Source organism: Polypterus senegalus, chromosome 3, assembly GCF_016835505.1.
Source record: "Polypterus senegalus isolate Bchr_013 chromosome 3, ASM1683550v1, whole genome shotgun sequence".
NCBI lineage: Eukaryota > Metazoa > Chordata > Cladistia > Polypteriformes > Polypteridae > Polypterus > Polypterus senegalus.
In genome coordinates, this window is record NC_053156.1 from 77,372,064 (window position 1) to 77,394,979 (window position 22,916).

At 36.2% G+C, this 22,916-nt stretch overlaps 1 protein-coding gene across 1 annotated transcript; it reads left to right on the forward strand.

Annotated features, from left to right (window-relative positions):
• The first annotated feature begins 11,940 nt into the window (after window positions 1–11,940).
• On the forward strand, window positions 11,941–12,843 carry LOC120526575 (trace amine-associated receptor 13c-like). Its single transcript, XM_039749740.1, has one exon. The coding sequence runs from the start codon at window positions 11,941–11,943 to the stop codon at window positions 12,841–12,843; it is 903 nt and encodes a 300-aa protein (XP_039605674.1).
• The last annotated feature ends 10,073 nt before the right edge of the window (window positions 12,844–22,916 follow it).

The window sequence follows — 22,916 nt, forward strand, 5'->3', positions numbered from 1 at the left end:
TGGATAGTGGGTGTAGATGAACAGCCCATGTAAGTCCCTTATAATTCTTCTATGCAAGTTTCACTTGGTTTCTGTTGGTAAGATCTCACTTGAATGTTATTTTATAATCTTGATAAGAATGCCGTTGAATTTTCTAGGACACAATTTACTTTGTAAACTAGGAGTGCAGCTAACATACAGACTCACTACCCTGCAGAAGCCATTTACTTAAATTCCTTTGTGCCACGTGTCACATTTACATTAGCAACCGGTACATCTGCTAAAGAGATTAATCTAATGAAGCCATGTACCTGGGTAAATTCATTTAATATAACTGCAATATAACTGCATTCAAGGCCTGAAAGTCCTCATCTACCATAATTTGAATATACTGTATGCTAAACTTTATCTGCTTCTAAAAAAGTTCAATTTGATGAACCACTTCTTTTTTTTTTTGACCTCTTGTTGAATTTATTAAAAACATATAGTATTCCATTCAATCAAACTTAACAAAACTAAATTCAAATCAACCCCCAGCCATGAAAAAGACATAAAGGCCAACAGCCTGAGCAAAACAGTTCAGAGTAGTAAAGAGAGAAAGGAGTATTTTCCCTCAATATAAATGCTTATTCTAAAATAATATTGATTAATTTCTGCCAGGTTTTAAAAAAATTTTGAACAGATCCTCTAAGTGAGAATGTGTTTTTTGTATAGAACATCAGTTACCCACTGACTTAAGAGTACTGGGGTAGAATTCTTCCAGTTGAGCAAGATAAGTCTACATGCTAGTAGTGCAATAAAGGAAATTATTTTTTTGTCCTTTGTGGCATTACACATTTAATTTGTGAGCATGCCCTTGTCGATCAAACAGAGGAAGCTCTGCAGTCTACTGACTTTACGCTGTTTGAAGACAAGTAAATAATAAGTAACGTTCGATCTGGCTTTTATATAAGTAACATATAAATGCTTCTTATGTAAAGACCATCACAAAACATAATCACAAACGGGAGTTTGCACAATAAGTTGGCAAGCTGTGTAAGCCGTGCTGTTTCTTTGAAGTACAGGTGATTAGCAGGATGATGCTGGACCTTGTCTTGTATCTAAATGGTGCCATCTTTCGCCTTTACGCCTGGTGCAGCTGCGTTGTTCTTATATGTGAGTGGACATTTGTTGCAGGGAGGGCTTCTGTTCTCTTTCTCCATATCTGAGTTCACCACTGTTATAGCTCATCTTTTTTTGAAAACAGCAGTGTCAGATCGGAGCAAGCGTGAATGTGACTGAGAGTATAAAACTGAATTAAAAAAATGCTAGCCTTTACAAGTACCATACATGTACAGCAGCGGTTACAGACTCAAATAAAATGTATGTTTTTATTGTACAATAGTAACAATAAGAACAGGTCACTACTCAAAACGTTTATTTTGGGACACGTTAAGACTTGAACCCAGGACCTTCTGAATAGGAGTCAGCAGCTCTAGCCACTGTACTACCCAAGAAATTGGATTAACAAGCAACACTAACCTGATTTCTTTTTCTTTGATTATAGTCTGGGGGCACATTTGTTCTGTTATACGTGTATCTTTTGTGAAAGTGCTTATTTGATATTTGGATTTCAGTCTTCACACATTATACACTTCATGTCTACATTTTCTCGTTAGTACTAAAACATGAAAAAAGTTTTGTCTTTTAGGTATGTGTTCAACATTTCCTGTCATCCTACACTTACACAGATCTTTGTAGACACGGAACACACGTGAAATGCATGACTCACTGATAAACAAGGCTTCAGTTGGGAGAGGTTTTCACAGTTTCTCCGGCAGTGGGGGAATGGTATACCAGGCTGCTTGCTGCTTGGGATTATCGACACATTTCCAAGACAAAAGACGCTGAATGGAGACGTACAAGTGGATTTAAGGTGGGCCGTAAGCTTTGGTTATTCTAGTGTTAAAAGTATCTAGTTGTGGTATCTCTAATGAATCAAGAAACTCATAAGATTATGTCTTATCTTCTTTAAACTGAACAGAATATAAGGACTTATATTATTCTTGTGGTGTATGGCTGGCTGTTTATCCCGGCCAATACCCCCAAGCCACCAGGTGGAGTCCTCCCTGCAGTATGGAGGTCCCCCAAAGACCAGCAGGGCATCATGGACATTGTAGTTTTTATACGCAGCCCTGCTGGATGCCATGGGGGCCGCTAGGGGACACTGCAGGGGGGAACAGCGGTTATTTACCCTACGCCCCGGAAGTATGTCCAAGTCACATGGACAAGGGGAATGACGTGCTTTCAGGGTGAAGAAAAGGACTTTTTACCTGACCCGGAAGTGATACAAGATCACATGGACTGGGAATTGGAACACTTCCGGGTCAGGGAATATAAAAGGATTGTGGGAGTGAAGGATTGTATTATTGTGATTTATTATATGAGTATAGTGGAGGAGAGGGTGCTTTGTGCACTGTGGCAATTTAATAAAGTCAACTATTGGACTTTTACCTGGTGTCTGGAGTCATGGACAGGGGTTCAAGGGTGCGATTGCGCCCCCTATCTGTCACATTCTCTAACTGTGTAAGTTATATTTTTTGGTCAATGATTTTATCTCCATCTGTGTTATTAATTGCTGTTATTGCATTTTGGTCTTCCTGGACTTCTTGGGTTAAGATCTTATTGGAGTTTTCTCTGTGTTCATAATAATGATGTCACAATTTAAAGATAAGCTGTTCCGTTTCTTTAGAAGTCAAAAGCTTAAATTGTGATTGCAAAACCTGACTTTTCTTAAAGAGTGCCTTATTTACAGGACCTGTGTATTCTAGTTCTATTTTGGTAATTTTGCTGATTAACTCAGATGCCTTCTTGGTTTACACTTTATTTTTGTGAGAAAGATGTGAAATAATCTGTCCTCTTAAAATGCCTTCAGAGTTTCCCAGAGTATACCTACTGAGTTCTCTGAGGATGCATTTGTCTCAAGAAAATAATTAATTTGCTTGGATATTAATTCTGTACAGTTCTCACCAGCTAATGAATGGGGGTTAAGACGCCAGCTATGAGATGAGTGTGTAGGATGCAGTCATTTAAGCTCCATGATCAGAGGGTCATGGTCACAGATAACAATTGTGTTATACTTACAAGATTTAATAGTGGACAAAAAAATATTGTCTATGAGGAAATAATAATCAATTCTTGATGTACAGGTGAGAAGAAGGAATATGCTCTAATGTTATGATTTAAGAACTTACATGAATCAAATAAGTTATGATCTGTTACAAACTCCATAATTATCTTTGCAGTATTAGATTTTATCGCATTGTATCTGAAGATCTAATCAGGTCTGGATTTAAAACTCATTCAAAGTCTCTAGCCATTATAATTTTGTGAGTGTTCACATTAGGGATAGTTGCAAGTACGTTTTGGAAGAAAGCTCTATCATCCGAGGTAGGTGGAAAGATATTGATCAAAATAATTTTAGTGCTAGATAATCTGCCAGTCACCATGACATATTACTCTTTAGAATCAGATATTTCATGTGACACTACAAATGAGATAATTCGGTGTATTAAGATTCCCACATATCTTTTTTTTTTTTTTTGTATAGTCAGAATGAAAAATTTGTCCAGACCACTGTCTTTGCAACCGAAAAATTGGTCTATGCATAATAAGCGAGTCTTCTGTAAAAATACTATTTTGCCATTTAGACTTGTAAGAGAGTACTTTCTTTCTCTTTAATTCATGACTGAGACAACAACAACAGCATTTATTTATATAGCACATTTTCATACAAACAGTAGCTCAAAGTGCTTTACATATTAAAGAATAGAAAAATGAAAGACACAATTATAAAACAAAATAAATCAACATTAATTAACATCGAATAAGAGTAAGGTTCAATGGCCAGGGGACAGAAAAACAAAAAACTCCAGATGGCTGGAGAAAAAATAAAATCTGTAGGGATTCCAGACCATGAGACCGCCCAGTCCCCTCTGGGCATTCTACCTAACATAAATGAAACAGTCCTCTTTGGATTTAGGGTTCTCACGGAAGAGCTTGATGATGATGATGGTCACGTAGACTTCTGCCTTTTAATCCATCCATCATTGTTGGAGCATCATGAAGCTTTGAGTAGGTGGAGGTGGCGCAGGCCACCACCACAAAGAAACCGGAAAAAGAAACAGAAAAGAGAGTAGGGGTCAGTACGGATTTTAGAGCCACCATGAATAGTTATTATGAGGAAATTGAACATATAGAGTATCAGGATTAAGTTAAATTAAGATTAAAATGAAGTTATAGAAAAGCCATGTTAAAGTAATGTGTTTTCAGCAGTGTTTTAAAGTGCTCTACTGTATCAGCCTGGCGAATTCCTATTGGCAGGCTATTCCAGATTTTAGGTGCATAGCAGCAGAAGGCCGCCTCACCACTTCTTTTAAGTTTTGTTCTTGGAATTCTAAGGAGACACTCATTTGAGGATCTGAGGTTACGATTTGGAATATAAGGTGTCAGACATTCCAATATATATACGATGGGGCAAGATTATTTAAGGCTTTATAAACCATAAGCAGAATTTTAAAGTCAATTCTGAATGACACAGGTAACCAGTGTAGTGACATTAAAACTGGAGAAATGTGTTCGGGTTTTCTTTTCCTAGTTAGGATTCTAGCAGCTGCATTCTGCACTAGTTGCAAACGATTTATGTCTTTTTTGGGTAGTCCTGAGAGGAGTGCGTTGCAGTAATCTAGTCGACTGAAAACAAACGCGTGAACTAATTTCTCAGTATCTTTCAGTGATATAAGAGGTCTAACTTTACTTATGTTTCTTAAGTGAAAAAATGCTGTCCTAATGATCTGATTAATATGTGATTTAAAATTCAGATTACAGTCAACAATCACCCCTAAGCTTTTTACCTCCGTCTTGACTTTTAATCCTAATGTATCCAGTTTATTTCTAATAGCCTCATTGTATCCATTATTGCTGCTTGATATTCCAGCTCACAGAGTTTGCTGTTTGGTCATGAAAATATTTCTTCTGAACATTTGTTGACATTTTGTAGTCTTAGGTTAAGGTAATACATTGTACATACAGTACAATAGCTTTGACATAGATTTCACATTATTACCAAGTGATACAGGCATGAAGCATATTGTTCTGTTGTGACTAACGGTTATTGGGGTATAGGGAATAAAAAAGAAATAGCATTGCTCTCTCCACCCCCTAGCCCCAACAACCCCCACCCAAAACATCCCCATTGAGCCTCTGGAAATGAGGCAAGCCACAATTCGTGAAGTCCCAGTCCTTTGACTTGCCAAGAGAAGGAGTATATCTAGAGCAAAATGAACCCCCCAGCAGCCGTGTAAAGAAGATTAATACTCAGCTATCTTGTAAAGATACAGTCCAAATGCAACGGACTAATAATGTAATCTTAAACAGTTCAAATATAATAGACTAAGGGTATGATGTTAAAGAAAAAAAATGTAAAAAACACTGTAAAAGGCTAGTTACTTAAATAAAGTTTAACAAAAAGACAATAGCTTGTTACTTTGTGATAGCCAAAGTGTGCATATAATTAATGAAAGAAATTTCAATATAATAACTGAAGCTTAAGCAATAACTATTTTCTTTTTGGTAACAAATAACCATGATGTAGTCATAAGTGGCATTAATGTACATATAATTAATGAAAGAAACATAAGTATAATAATTGCACATTAATTAAAAAACACACACAAACAAAAAACAGTTCAATTGTAGAGCTTTCAACTGGTAAATCAATCAGAATCTATCAGCTAAATCAACGTTAGACACTAACACCAAGTCAAAAACTTAAAGAAACTTGAAAAATATAGTAGCTCATGAAGGAAACTTCTGAATATCATAAAAGTTGGGCACCAGAAAACCGTAGTCATTAACTTTTAATGTCACCACATCAATGATGCAATTAGTGCACCTCTCGGAATGCATGCCCTATGATTTTACAAAATGTTGGCACCAGTGTGACATATATGCTGTAGAAAAAACAAAAATAATGTTGATGAAATTTTCACCTTTTGAAATATGTTTCTTAATTGCATTTTAAGCTCACCAGAAGATTCCTGCAGTGAAAGATTTCCATTATTAAAGAAACACAGACTTTCTCCAGAAATCAATTAAAATCATAATGAATTCGTAACACCAGCTAGTGGTGACATTTTTTTGGCAGACCTTTGCACCACCAAGTATATTACTTTACAATTCATATTTGTTCTCATGGTTATGTGAATGAAAAATGTAAAAATACTTTAGATAACCTCAAAGGCGTTATTGTACAGTATAGACGGTATCATCAAGTAAGCACTCAGCAGCACAAGAAACCTGTTTGGAATAGGTTGCATGGGACAGATTTGATCTCTCCCACTTGCTTTCACATCAGAGAAATATTAGTCCTACCCACACCCTGCTTTGTAAAAATGCAAAGGACATTGTTAAGTTGAAAAAAAAGGAGGAATACAAAGGTCAGTTACAAATTATTATGGGATAGCTACAGTTTATTACTGGCTTAACTTACTTTTATTTTCATTGAATCATTTAGTTTCTTGTAAATATTGTTTTGTGACTTCTCTTAGTTGTCTTTTTGTTTATACTTTATTATATTTGGTGACTATTGTATTGTTAATTTATTATATAATTATGTAGTTTCCAGTTTGGTGTCTTATGTTCCTTGTGATTTACGTTTTGATACTTGAGGAAAAAACCCCTAAAGGACTAGCTTCATATTTGCCTGGCAGGATATTATTCTTTGCTTCAGCATTGTGACAAAATCCTTGTTTGGTTCTGTTTTTGGATTTTGTTAATACAGGTCAAATTCCATTATAATGAATATCTTTATAACAAAATTTTCATTGCAACGAAGTATTTTTATGGTCCCGACTGTTTCCCTCTATGATGCGAGTATATAGAAATCTCATTTTTAGATACTTTCATTATAACGAAGTGCCCAAAAGACCTTGAAATGAATCATCCGCTGAGCAGCTAGTTCTGTGGCCGCAGCTCAGTTGTGCACAATGATCCCCAAACTGAAACATTGTAATTTTTTTTTCTTTGAACTTTCCTCGTACTGTTGTTTTTTTTTTTGACCTTTTTGTTTTCTGCGGTTTTCAGTGATACCTTTTGCTTATTGCTCGTCAACATTTAAAAAACATCCACTTGAATTTAACTTATTGTGACCCTCGAATAGAAATGTCAGACATTTCAAGCAATAACAGTTCATATTAGAAAAAAACGTTACATTTTTGCAGCTCTCGATTACGGCAAAATAAGAAGTTGCCAGTGAATTTGGAATTTCGCCATCAACACTGTCAACTTTCTTGAAAGACCGAGCAAAAAAAGAAAAAAAATCCCAGGTTGCAAACGTATCTGAACTGCTGCATTTGAAGACGTCAAACAAGCAGTTTTTATGTGGTTCAGAGATGCTCGTTTAAGAAACATTCCTATTAATGTGGCACTCATTCAAGGTAAATGTGAGGTTTGTAAACTCTCTTGGGACCTCCCCTAACTGGACAACACAGATATCGATGGGTGATGCAGCCTGACTGCTGTGTCTGTGTATAGCAGTGTGGCAGATCACGCTACAATAAATAAGTGTGCCGTTCCTGTTTCAAGCTAAATAAAGTTGGTTTTCCTAAAGTACTGAGACTCAGCCTTGTGCAAGACAGGGACTTATAGTGCGAGCCCGATCTTTTATGATTTGCTTTTGTGTCACTTCACTGCAGCGCTATGAGCCTGTTTTTGCTCTGCGCTGGCAACAGACAAACAATGTTCCACAGAAGTTACAATCACGTTTCTGGAAAGTGTATTATCGCAAGGAAATGCTGAGAAAAATTCTCCTCAGCATAACTTGTAGGCCAGCGGTGGGCTGGCACCCTGCCTGGGATTTTTTCCCTGCCTTGCGCCCTGTGTTGGCTGGGATTGGCTCCAGCAGACCCCCGTGACCCTGTAGTTAGGATATAGTGGGATGGATGATGGAAGGATGGATAATTTGTAGGCAGGAGGAGTTTAAAATGAACACAAAAGAAGCTATTGAAATGATTGCAGACGCCTGGTTGCAAGTTAAAGAAAGGACTATAGTAACTAATGCAGAATCTCATTAAAACAAAATTTTCGTTATGACGAAATATTTTTTAGGTGTCTGGAAGTTCGTTTTAACGGAATTTGACCTGTATAAGTTCTTTTTCTTATTGATGTTAGTTTGTGGATTTTAATTTGCTTAAGGAATGCGATTTTTGGAATATAGATTGACTAATTGTGCTAGCTTTACCTTTTTGCTGTTGTTGTTGTTGTAAACATATTTATTAAGTTAAGGTCCCTGAAATCAGGACCTGAAAGTCCCTGATATCCTAATATAATATCAGAAATTTCAGTGGAAACAAGGTATAAGGATTACCGTCAAATACTTGCACATAATTCATGTAAGAGTAATTTCCTAGTTACATAAGAATCATAAATGTTTTACTAAATGATAGCACATAATCTGTGGGAGGTTCCTAAAACCCCCATCAGTTGAACAGAAATGGTATATTCTAGCTATTTCTAATTTCTCTGACCAAACATTATTCTCAGTTAGTGATCAGCCTTGCCATGTGTAAGGTGTAGGGGGCACATGGTTTTAAACTGTGCCTTATGTGCCTTTTAAGAATTGTGTATCTTGTGTGTGTGTTTTGTATGTCAAGTAACATGTAAGACAAATCGCTTATTTGTACCTACTGCACCATACATTTAATGCATACAGAAGAAGAAGTTAAGAATGTTTTAAGTACAGAAATAACTAAAGTTTCTCAAGAAAAGCTAAGTTTATAGGAGATACATTTTTCCTTTTTTTTGCATTTTATTCTACGTGTGTAACAACATCTTTCTTTATTCTTGTGTGGATTATTTGCTTTTAATTTTCACTAAATATTTTTAAAAACAAACTTTTGAACTAAGAGATTTCTTTCGGCAAGCGTTTTACCCGTGCTTAAACTTGCCTTACACCCAGTGGCTACAATTCATGATCACCAGGGGCCTCATGTATAACGCCGTGCGTAGAACTCGCACTATAACATGGCGTAAGCACAAAAGTCGAAATGTGCTTACGCACAGAAAAATCCAGAATCTGTGTGTACTCCAACTTCCACGTTCTTCCGCTACATAAATGCCGATCAGCGTGAAAAGTAACGCTCGTGCACGCGCTGTATATAACTCCCCAACTCCTCACAGAATTACGCCCCTTTGAATATTCAAATAAATATAAATCGCCCTTAAGCTCAGCTTTCTGTGAAAAGACAATGGGAAAAGCACGGGAGAAAATATAAGAATTTCAGCGAATACCAAGTGGAGGCAAAGGAAAAACATACTATTTGTTCAAATAAACCATGGTATAATCAACAAAAGGAAGTTGATCGAGTGACATAGCGTGTTGGAGAAACTTGAAAGCTCACGTTCACAAAATCGCACAGTGCCAGAAATAAAAAAGAAGTCACATATCAAAGTCGCCGTGAAAAGGCGAGTTGTAGCCCACTGTCTGAGTGTCATATGAAAGCTTATTAGGGTACAGAGAAAAAAGGCACACAGTGGGGAAAAAGCACGAAATGTCAACTTTAATCTCGACATTTCCACTTTAATCACGTAGTTTATTTTGTCATTGAAGTAGAACATCATAAACTTCATCTTAAAATTGTTTAATTAACAAGTTTCTCAAATCACATCGTAATTAAAGTAGCACGTTAAATGCTTTGTTTTGTATTTGATCTTCTATGTGCTCTATGTGTGTGAATCACTACTTGCTTCTTAAACCGGCTCTCTTCCTCCAACTGGACACAGAATCCATTACATTCGTGATATTACAGCTCTCTGAATAACTAAAATACTGAGATGTATGCGTGATATCATTTTTATGATGATAGGAGTTAAAGCACGTTATTAAACATGGGTCTCACTTCGATTAAATAATTTATTGCAGCAGTACTCAGGGGCGGCTCTAGACTTGTGGTGGCACTGGGCAGAGGAAGAATCGGTGGCTCCTTCGCCCGCCAATGTCTGTAAGGTAGCTTATGCACGGTGGATGGCCACATCCGTTGCAGACACTGCATAGCCGCCAAACATTCAAATTTCTTTACTCTTATGTAATTTTATATAAAAAATAAACTTAAATTTTAAATATCCCAAAAGATTTTGCTTTCCATAAAAATATATCCTGTCAAAATTATACAAATTCAAATATGAACATGGTGCATAACAAACCCTGGAAATATAAATAAAATTTGTTCTTTTCAGCAATAATAAATCAAATCATTCAGTTGTCTTTGCTCATATGTCATTTTATCAGAGCTGGAAGCCTGGCATCTTTTATTGGCAACAAGTTTGTTTATGTTAGGTGTGAGGTTCTGTGTTGTGGAGATTCTCAGGATGGACTGCAGGTGCTCATCAGTGAGGCGACTCCTGTGTGCTGTTTTGTTAGTCTTCATGACTGAGAAGAGCTTCTCACACAGATATGTGCTACCAAACATGCACAAGGTTTGAGCCGCATGTAGATGGAGCTGGAGCATTTTTGCGAGAATGGAGTGAATAAACTGTGCAGGCCGTGCAGTATCGTACTTTGCCTTCTGTGTGCCATTACACTGCAGCTCAATCACCTCCATCTGAATCTGCACAAGTGCAGTTTCCACATCGACGGCAAATGGGTTGCGAAAAAACTCAAAATTCTTTTTTTGTTCTTCAAAGTCACCAAAGCACCGTGCAAACTCAGTGCGCAGTGCGCTCAATTAATCAGCAAAATGCGTATTTGGGAACACCGTTGTGCCGACTTGGTAACAGGGAAAGTGGGGCAAGTTGCACTGGTGCATTTGTGTCTCCCATAAAAGCAGCTTCACTTGAAATCACTTTGTGATTGTGCACGGGTAAAAACGTCTGCTGAAGTGTCAGATTCTTCTTTAACTCTTCTGCTTTCTGTATCTTGTGCATTGCATTCAGGTCTTTCAGGTTATCCTGATGTTTTGTCTCATAGTGCCGTCTTAGATTAAATTCTGTAATTACAGCCACATTAGCTCCACAAATGAGACACACGGGTTTACCGGCAATGTCAGTAAACATATACTCAGCCTCACATCGGTTTTTAAAGGCTCTATGTTCAGAATCACCTTTTCTCTTCGGCATCGTGTGGGCTAGCTTCGCAATAACTTGCAGCATCATAAGCTAGACTTGATTAACTTATTTATTTATTTAGTGTTGCATTTCACAATACTTGTATTTATTTTCATTTTATTTATTTATTTGTGTATTTATCCATGTATTTATTCTCATAACGCAGACTTTTGTGTTTGAACCCAAAAGAAAAACAGAACTCAAATCTGCTCCACACAAAGAAGATAGGATTGTCAAGCTCAACATTTAACACATAAATGCATGAATATTTTTACACTGGGTCAACTATCACATGTTACATTTTTATAGTCCCTAAAGTCATATGTAACTAACAAATATCTTTACAGGTACACTGGGTCATCTATCATTTAGTTTAGTTTTTTACTGTGTACAGAATGTCTTGGCTGTAGTTTTTTAAATACGGGCCTTCAAATCAATAAAAAAAAATGTCATTTCAACCTAATTATTTGTGATATGTATGTGATAAGTATGTCTTACATACTTCATTGAAACTATTACATCATCTATGTATCCAAACGTTTAATTTCTCTAGCTTCATTATGCAATCTCATGAGAATTCTTGAAACCTGTTCTAAAGCCTCTATAAATGTTTGTTGCTTGTGCTCTTAAGACATTCACTCCTTGTTGTTAACTCAAAGAAGTGGTATAATAACGATGAAAGGGAAATGAATGGATAACAATAATTTTAAGTCTCAGCAGCTTGTAAAGCATTGTTTTCCACTGGATAATGCTTCTTGCCTAAGAGTAACACGATCACCAGAAGTATATGTGATGTTATATATTTTTTCAACAGTTTCTGTGATGCTTTCAATCTTTGGAAACCTGCTGGTGGTTATTTCTGTTTCTCATTTTAAGCAGCTTCACACACCAAGTAATCTCCTTGTACTTTCACTTGCTGTAGCAGATTTTTTGGTTGGCATTAGTTTGATGCCCTTCAGGATAATAAAAATCATTGACAACTGCTGGTATTTTGGAGACAAATTTTGTTATTTAAATTTTGTGATTGACTACATGCTCACATCTGTTTCTATGAGTAATTTGGTATTCATAGCTATTGATCGCTATATTGCTGTGTGTGATCCTTTACTTTATTCTACTAAAGTTACAGTTCCTGTCACACAGTTAAGTATTACAACTAGCTGGTTCTCGTCAATATTGTACACGTGGATTATTATGTTTTTCAAAGGATTTTATGTTACTTCGGGGAATGCCAGCATTTGTGTAGGAGAATGTGAAGGATTCTATGCTGAATTTTGGGGTTTGGTGGACTTTATTATAACTTTTCTTGTTCCTTGTACTATAATAGTAAGTCTGTACTCAAAAATATTTATTGTTGCAAAGAGACATTTAAAGATAATTAATTCCGCACATCAGCAAACACATACAAAATATATTCAGCAAAAGAAGGCACCGAAAAAATCTGAAAGAAAAGCTGCAAAAACATTAGGAATTGCAATATCAATGTTTCTCTTTTGCTGGATACCATATTATATATGTGCAATCATTAATGCTTATACCAATGTAGCCATTCCTAATATAGTGTTTAGTATTTTGACATGGTTAGTTTATTTAAACTCTGGCATGAATCCAATAATTTATGCTTTGTTTTATCCATGGTTTCAAAAGTCAGTAAAACTCATTGTAACATTAAAAATATTTAATCCTGAATCATCACTAATTAGTTTATTTGCTGTAAACCATTAAATCTTTCTTTTTACACTTTTGAGGGTCAAATCGAAAAGAGAATATAAAGAAATGGAAGAAATAATCTAAATTATTCTGTGTTATTAGTTTGTAGGTATAAAGAATATTCAGACGTGCAGTCAATGGACTTCAGACTACAGAGCTGTCAATTTAGTGCCTGACTTTATTCTGTGTTTGACCTGGAGAAGTCCCTTAATCTGTTTGTGCTTCAGTTACTATAGCCATGAGCTTGAAACAGAATGATTCCTAATATAATGCAAAAAACATCTACATAAAATAAAAGTTTATTTCTTATAAACACTATTGTTTTTAAATGTTTTTGCTGCTGGCTTGTTTCATTTTTACTGATATAAATGTTTTATAATCATTAACAAGATATGGGTACATTTCTCCATGTGTCAAATTATATTAATATTTAACAATGAAGATTTGTATGGACTCAGGCAATAGTGTTGTTTGAATTATTGCTCTGTGATGTTTCTTGGATCAAAGTTAAATTCTCAAGTGGGCTTTGTTCTCTGTGGAAAGTGTGTGTATGCCCTTAGAATTACAAAAGGTAATCAAAATCTTGCTGTCTCTGCATTTGTGCCTAAGTCCATCACTGTGGTGACTTGTCTGTTTTCCACACCAAAGTACTGTTTTTCTTTTCTGTTATCTATTTCTCTGTAGAGAGTGTTTACTCCAGTCTTCTGTTGCCGGTACATTCAGTGAGCCTATGGCTGTTAGGGGTTTAAATCCTACATTAGAGTCATTGGCATAGCTTGAACTATATTTCCTCAAGACATACTAGGGGCTTCTGGAGTGTTTTGCCTTGAATTATAATTAAAGGGTCAGTTCTCCAGTGAAGCTACCCCAATAAATCTATTGGATCGACAGCATAGTGACATGTGTGATCTTCTATAATTGTATGCTATCTAAAAGATAGAAGGTATTGCCATCTCAAGCATTTTTTCTTCTGGGCTGCACCCTGTTTGGTACTTCCAACTTTTCAGTTTATTGCCCACTAGCATCCTGCTAGTTATTCCATGCTAACAAACAAGCTATCTCTCTGATTGATGTTCACTGGTGTCCCACCTTATACCCGTCAGGGCTTGCAGCAAACATATAGGATGTACCATGCAGAGCAGTCCCTGTTTTCCAACACCTTTATTTTCTAAAATTTTCAGATTTTCCTGTATTTCTCTTTCCTGTTGGACAAAGCACTGCTGTATTGCATTCTACTAGTGCCTATGTTTTTGGCAACCGCCTTTAAGCCATTCACACTCTCATATGTCACATGACATATTTCACTTAAGTCAATTTTACTGAATTAAAGTGCCCATCTCTCTATTCCAAGGTACTTCATAATTATAGTAAATGGTGCAATTATTAATTATAAATATACAAGTAAGATTGGAAGTACAATAAATATCATATATTGAAAACACCAAGCATTATAATTAAGGGAACATCAGTCTCCTATTTCAGTTCTCTTAAAACATTTATTTTCTTGACATATCTTACAATTGTAGGGCATTCCCTGAAAAACACAGTTTTACTGGACTGGTAGTCAGAGTACCTCTGCACACCAGCAAGGATTCTGCTGTGTCTCTTTTTCTCTTTATTTGCCTCTGTCTGTCTCTGGTGTCATTTTCCTTTAGGCTAATCTTTGTCTGCTAGCTAGCTGTCTACATGTTCCCTCCAATTGATTAAAGGTCTGTGAATCTTCTGACATGAATTAAGTTTAGGAGAATTCATAAGCACAAAGGTTGTTGACATGGGACGTGAATGCATCTTGTCATGTAGTACAGATATCCTGTATTTACAACAACATTCCCAGAAAGCCTCTCTAAAACATGTCCCCTGATTCAAGAGGAAAAATTAAAATCACTATTACACTCAGCATAAAGAATGCTATAAAGCCCAGACTCTCCATCTCTTGGGCAAATGTCACCATGCCAGGCCACCTTAAATTCCTTAGCACCTCTCTGTCAGTGTCTTTTGTTTTGCAAATGTGTCAATCAGCACAACCAGCAAAGACCCTGCTATCCCATCCCCCCCACCGACACAGCTGAAATTCTCGCAGCTTGAGTCTTTTTATCTGGGTGTTAGGTGCCTGGAGTTGTACAGGGTAAATAATATATTTTTATTTGGAATACATATATTTAAAGTGTATTCCACGTTGCGAAATGTGAGGCAAGAAATTCTGAACAAATACCTAAAAAAGAAACCTTTTCCATGTTGTAGTCATAATGACATGGAGTGTATAATATGTGAAGTCCATATATCAAATATGTGCGCATTTATTGTAGAATATAAACAAAGAAATAAAAAATCCATTTACATGTTGCTGTCAATGAGTTAAAAACCCAAGCTCAAATGTCAATCAACACATAGTTGCTATGTCTTCCAGGATGGTGCAGAGGTAAGAACTGCTGCCTTATAACCAAAAGATAGCAGGTTCGAGTCTGGTTGCTCCTCATTTTGAGTATGTAGCTGCTAATATTGTTACTATAATATAATAAAAACATACATTTGATTTGAGTCTTTAACAGCCAGTGTAAATTTATGGTACTTGTAAAGGATAGCATTTTTTTTTTAAATTTCTCAGTCATGGTTACGCTCCCCCTGATCTAACACTGCTGTTTTCAAATAAAGACATGATATAACAGAGGTGAACTCAGATGAGGATGAGGGTTCTCCTTCAGAGAAAGAAAACAGAAACCCTTCCCGCAAGAAATGTCCAGTCACACATAACAACAACGCAGCTGCAACAGGCATAAAGTCAAAAGAGGGGACCATTTGGATGCAGCAACAGGTCAGGAGTCATCTTGCCAATGAATCTGCCACACACATGTCCTTCAACGAAACCGCAGTGCCTACAGAGCTTGCCAAGGCATTGTTCAAAATTCTGTTTGCGAATATGTTTTTTAGTGGTATTTATATGAAAAACATTTATATGTTACTTATATAAATGCCACATCAAATGTTGTTTACCTATATTTATTTACTTATCTTAATTGCAGCATAAAGTCAAAGTAGACGGTAGAGCTTCAAGCGTTTGATCGACATAGGCATAGTGACCAGGCCCGTCGCGACAAGGCAGGCAAACCAAGCAATTGCTTGGGGCCCCGAGCTGGCCTGGGGCCCCAAGACAACGACTGGTTAAGAATAAAATGCAGCAACAAACTGTGTGAGCGCCCCATTGATAGTGAATGCAGTAAAGTGCAATGACACTGTTATCGGGATCCCCCTCAAGGGGGCCCCCCTCGCTGACAGCAGCCAGCCAACCACGTGATCTCTGCTGCCGGCAAAATACAAAACTTCCTCGGCAGTCATAAAGCGGAATTATGCTCCAGGAAGCCAAAAAAGAAAGAAGAGAAAGGAAGAGGAGGATAAGAAAAAACAAGACAGTGGTAAGTGATAAATTACACAATTCATCTCTCTACACTTTTCCAGACCATGTAGCCACTTCCCCATTTGACATGCTTAATTACATTTACAGTGAGAAGCTACTGGATTTGTACAGTAATTTAAGCATCGCTTTGCGTCTACTCCTGACTCTCCCTGTGTCAGTGGCCTCTGGTGAGAGGAGCTTTTCAGCTTTGAAGGTGATAAAAAATTACATGAGGTCCACGGTGGGCCAAGAAAGGCTCACAGGACTGGCATTTATGTCAATTGAGCGGGATGTACGCCAGTCTTTGGACATGGAGGACATTGTGATTGCCTTTGCAGAAAACAAGGCTCGCAAACAGCAGTTTTAGATAATTTGCACATGTTTGAGAGAACTGAAAAATGTTAATGTGAGTATGTATGTGTGTGTGTGTTTTTACGTATGTTGGATTTAGTTATTGTGCACTTTTTTAATGTATATTTGATTTTATGGTACAGTGGTGTTTTTTGCAAATGTTCAATTGTTGAAAATGTTCAAATTTTATGCACTTTATATGCAACAGCAGTATTTGCACTCTAAACATTTTTTTATTTATGCACAGTATACAGTATGCAACAGCAGTATTTGCACTGTAAACCTTTTTTATTTATATAAAGTGTGAGTGAATTTAAACTGTATGGCTATGCTGTGGTTCCTTTGCGTGCGTGCGGGGGGCCTCCATGTCCATTTTGCTTGGGGCCCCCAAATTCCTTCAAACAGCCCTGATGGTGACAAAGTACATGTGCGATGACACTACTTATTTAGGAAAATATCAGTTAATATCAGACAGCAGCTTCCACCTGCAACTATAGACACTTCAGTATGCAAGCAACTCTCCACACTAGTGTTTAGATCTGGAATTGCCATGCTGACGGTGTATGTGCCCAAAAAGAAGAAGTCTGGCTGCATTCTCCGTACCATTGCTTGCATACTGAAGTGTGATCAAAGTAGTAGTTACTACTTATCCTGCTAGTAATAAATGCATGAATTGATTTCTCATTATTCTGCATATTTGGGGAAAAAACTTAACTTTCCAACATTTTTAAAATGGAAAAAACATGTTTTTGATAGTTTTGTAATGTTCACTTTAAGTAACATGCTATTGTCAAAGGTAACACCTAGAATGTGGGCTGATTCACTAAAACTAATGGTGATTCCAGCTGAATTAAATAATGATAAGATATTGTTGTGATCAGCATAATTCCCTCCAATAATTAACATTTCTGTTTTATCTATGTTTAAAGACAAGTAGTTCTCATCCATCCATTCTTTAATTCACTAACACAGCTAATTAAGGACTGCATTCGAGAAATGTCAGATGGTCTAAAAAAAAGGTATAACTGGTGTCATCTGCATATGAGTTTAAAATAATGTTATGTTTTCTAATGACAGATCTCAGTGGAAGTATGTAAAGTAAAAACAGTAATGGTCCTAGTGCTGAGCCCTGTGGGACACCATATCTCACTTCTGTGTATAATGATGGATTACTGTCAGCACATTTCTGTACATACTGGAATCGATTTGATAAAGAACTAAACTAAGCAAGAACAGTGCCCGTAAGCCTAATGACATTTTCCAACCTATGTAGTAAAATAGAAGACGATATCAGAATGTCATTTACAACATGTGCTACTGCTGTTTTTGTCCATTGTGGAAGCCAGGCTGAAATTTCTCATATAAATTGTAATGGGTGAGGTGAGACTGAAGTAGCTACTTTTTAAAGTATTTTAAAGAGAAAGGGTAAATTTGAAATGGGTCTATAATGATTAGGTGAATGTTGGTTTAGGTCTAACCTTTTGAGTAATGGTTTGATAACTGACACTTTTAGTGCATCAAGAACTATGCCATTCATTAATGAGCTTTTGATAATGCTAAGAATAGTGAGCGCCAGAAAATCCATTGCACCTTTTACTAGTTTTGTTGGCACTACATCTAAGGAAAAAATAATAGGTTTAATTTTAGAAATTAAACATAAGACTTCCTGTTCTGTTAGAAGATTAAAATTTCTGAAGTGATGTATGCAAGATGAGATATGGTTTGCCAAGATAGTTTTAGGTTTGCATTGTGATGTTGATATCTGGGATCTTATATTTTAGATTTTGTCATTAAAGACGTCCATAAAGTTTGTAATGCTATAATAACTTTTGGCATTTTGTGCTGTAGTTCTGAATTCAAATTTGTTACATTAGCCACTGTACTAAACAGTACACGAGGATTATTATTGCTGTCATCCATTATTTTAGAATATTAGTCCAAACAGGCTTTATAAAGGGCTTTTTTTAATTTTTTAACACTCTCTGTCCGTGTAGTTCAAAAGACCTGCAGCATTGTTGCTCTCCATCTACCCTTCAGTTTTTAACAAGAGCTTGAGTACTCTTATTAAACCAGGTTGAATATATGTGCACTGTAATCACTTTTGTTTTAAGGGTAGCCACTGTATCCAAAGCCTTTCTCAATGCCACAACATAAATTGATGCCTGCTGATCTAAATTTCAATGATTACACTTCACTTACTCAAAATATCTTTAACTAATTTAATGTGCTAGTGAAACATTATGGACACTGTGTTAAGTTTCTAAAGCATAAGATAAAAATGTATGTTTTAGTTTAATTAGTGAAAATTAGTAGTAGCTTAAAGAAACATAACTGGAATATGTATAAAGAAACTGTTCTAATAAATATATTTTAAGATAATTATTTCTTATATAAATAGCTTTTGAAACAATTTAAAGGACTTTATGTAGGCAAAAATAAAATGTGGTTTGTATGAATTACCTGTGTAACCACAAAGGGGACACCACTGAGCCCCAAACCACAGACAAAATGTCACCCAACAGAATTCCAGGTTCAAATAAAAGGTTTTTATTTGTAACCAAACGTTTTTCAAATAAGCACCAGCCAAACACACAAGTATTCCTTCTGTCCTCCTAATGAATGTTGCCCTCTGCCTTCCTACTCTGATTCCTCAAGATGAGTGGCTCCTTTTATCTCAGACCCAGGAATACTTCCGGTGCTAAGAAATGGTCCATTGAAAGCACTTCTGGGTTAGGTACAAGTCCCATGAAGTCAGGATTGTAAACCCTTTTAGCACCCTCTTGCAACACTCATGGAACCTAACATGGCTGTACTCCAGAACTCCGGTTGCCAGCATGCCCTGTTGGTATCTGATTGGGTACCGAAGCCCTAGGATGCCATGTTTTTGGGGGGAGAAAATATTCACCAAACAACATCTCCCCTGGTGCTTCCATTACACTGACCTCCCAGCCAGGTAAGGGTCCATGTTCAACCCTGGCCAGGATGCATGCCCATGTGTGTCATCCATTACATTGGTAGACTTAGATATAGTGAACCTGAGACTAAAATATAAAGAAAAGATATGTGTACATAACTGAACAATATTCTTTAATTTAAAGCGTTAAAAGGCAATGTGGAGCCTGTTTTTGCTTTCATTTTTCTGTTTTCTAAAACTAGTCCAGTGGCTGTAGGTTTCTTACTTGATTTATTCTTACTGTGCTGAGAGAGGTTCTCTGTAGGACATTCATATTAAACTGCTATCCATTAATTCTTGGCTTTCTTTCCAGCATATACTTGTCACTTCTCATTTTCAAACGGTACAAGAAATATAGAGAAAAAATATATTAAATTTGAATTTTCTTAACTTTTTCACAGACCTCCATACAACATGACTCTTTGACTAACAAATTCTCTTGACCTGGCTTCCCATCATTGGCCCTGCTTGTATTACCTCCAAGGGAGAGTTATAACATTTAGCTCATATCAGTTTTTTATATTAACGGGACCAGATACCCAGTGGCTCGCCATTCTCTCTAGTAAAACATATAGCAAAATTGACACAGGTGTCAAAAAAGGAGGAATGATTGACATTGTGTTATAGTAAATGGAGATAGCAGCAAAGGCTTCATGCCAATAGTTTGAATATTGCAAGATCAAATAGATTCCCTTTCTCTTATTTTATATTAAGATTAACCTTGTTTTATACTATATATACTATATTTGTTGTGATGGATATGCTTTTTAATTGAGTCGAGGCCACAGGAACTTCCAAAGCAGATACAACTATAGTGGTTATGATCTTATTTAAATGTCTATGGTGAAGATTATGAATAAAATGCAAAATTTAAGCAAACTTATACTTTTGGCTTACCACCTGTACAGTTCATTTTGGCAAATGAAAATGGTCATCTGTTTTCTCATTAGCATTAATATCAATAAGGAGTACTCCCAACAAAACAGGCCTAACATGTCATGAGATATTAATAGGAGAACTAATGCAACAGCTCAATGTCAATTTATTTTTATAGCCCATTTAAAACAACATAGGAATGCTGTGGAAAAAGTGCTTTACAATAATAGAATAAAAGAAAACAAACAAATAACATAAATAGAAATACAATATATGAACATAAAATAAAATACATAATAAATAGAAGTAATGTCATATAATCACAAAGAGGAAACCATCAGTATTACTGAAGGTCACGGAATGCAAGTGAATAAAAATGAGTCGTTAATCTTGTTGAACAGTTCAATTGTAGATGAAAGAGGTCAAGAGTTCCACAGGTGAGGAGCAGCAGCTGAAAAAACCCTGTCCCCCTTAGTTTTACATTTGGTACGAGGGACAACAAGAGACAAATGACAAGGAGATCTAAGCACTCTGGATGGCTGGTATAAAACACACAATTCAGATAAATAGGCAGGAGCAAGCCCATGTAAAGATTTAAAAAATGACAGGCAGCCAGTGTAAAGAAGCTAAAATAGGAGAAACAGAGTCATACTTTCTTGCCCCAACCAGAAAGCAAGCGGCAGCATTTTGCACTAGCTGTAACCTGTGTATCAGAGATTTGCTAATCCCAGAATACAACAAGTTGCAGTAATTGAGGCAAGAAAAAATAAAAGCATGAGTAGCTTTCTCAAGATCCCTAGAAGATAAAAAAAGGCTTGATCTTACCTAATTGACGAAGCTGGAAAAAGCCACTCTTAACTATGGAATTTACTTGTTTCTCAAAAGAGAGGTTACTGTCAAAGATAACACCAAGATTGCAGACTTGCGGTTTGCAAAAGACAGAGAAAGAGCTGAGAAGTCCAAGACCAATTTGGGCTTTAGCTGATGGACCCACTATAAGGACCTCCGTTTTGTTTTGATTCAGATCAAGAAAATTATTAGCCATCCAGGATCTTAGTTCAGAAAGACAGTTGTGGAGTTGCAGACAGGAATATAAACCTGAATATCATCAGCATAGCAGTGAAAAGAAATGTTAAATTTCCTAAAAATAGCTCCAATAGGATGAAGATATATAGAGAATAAAGTAGTACCCAAAATGGATCCCTGAGGAACACTACATTTAAGAGGAGCTCTAGATGTAAATGAGGAGTTTAAAGTCACTGAAAAGTGTCAACCAGTTACATACGACCTGAACCAGTTAAGAGCAGCCCCTTTAAGCCCAACAAGATGTTCAAGCCGCATCAGCAAAATCTCATGGTCAATAGTGTCAAAGGCAGCTGTCACCAACCATAGGAATCCTTAAACACTTACCGCAATTGATGAAGTTTTGCAATACTGACTAATAATAAGCAAAACTCTTAATTGTTTTTACCTGCAGGTAAAGCTGCTCTTGTTAGCCCATTGAATGTAAAGTAACTTGAGTTTGAATCTGGAGACTGAAGTATAATAAACATCTTGATGCAGAATTGCCTGGCTCCAAGATGGAATGGGCCTTCTTAGTTACTCCTAACTGCTACCACAGCACTGAAAATTCATCAAGGCACCAACAAATTGACAACTGAACCTTAATTTATTGCAACACACTCAAGCTCCAGTTAACAGAATCATGGGTCTTCAACATAAACAATCCAACTAATTGTTCAAGGTAGGTGTTATGGACCCCAACAAGGGAATCACATATCAGGAGTAATACATTAAATTGATGTTATGTGTTAGTAATGTCTGATGCCAAAACGTAAAAGTAAAAATAAGTCTGTTATAAATCTGCCGTGTATTTACTTATTTCATCATTGGCCTTAATTACACAGAACATTTTTGACAGAGATGTCTGAGGCAAAGACTATTTACTTGAACCCTACAAATTTCAACTTGACCTGCTCTGTGTCCTAGATTGCACTTTGATTACTATTCTATTCTATTACTATAACTATAACTATTGTTATTCCATTTGCATTGCCCAGTTGATGTAAGTGGCAATTGGTAATTAAGTTACTTGTATTTGGTATACAGAAACACATTACCTGTGCACTGCCTAATAATTGTTTACTTCTTTATGACACTTGTTATCTTATTTGCTCAGTAATCATATGAACTGTACAATTAATCTGTTGATTTCCAAAATCATTGAAAATAATGCTGGGTTAAATCAAATGTTGCATGAGGATCCACAAATCAAATGTACATATTCTTTCTTTTAAAATGTAAGTCATTATGTTTTTTCTGTTCAATTTGTGAACACCTTTTCATATTTTGTCTCATTTAATAATATATACAGTACAGTGTAGCTTTTCCTGCTGATAAAAAAAAGTTTAACTTAAAGTAGGCTGGACAGATATGCACATTAGAAGATGATATTATATATCTGATTTCCATTAGGAAAACTAAAATTTGGTCATCTCAGTTTGTTTAAATGATTCA

Coding starts and splice junctions, on each gene's coding strand:
- LOC120526575 (XM_039749740.1), top strand. CDS start 11,941: ATGCTTTCAATCTTTGGAAACCTGCTGGTGGTTATTTCTGTTTCTCAT.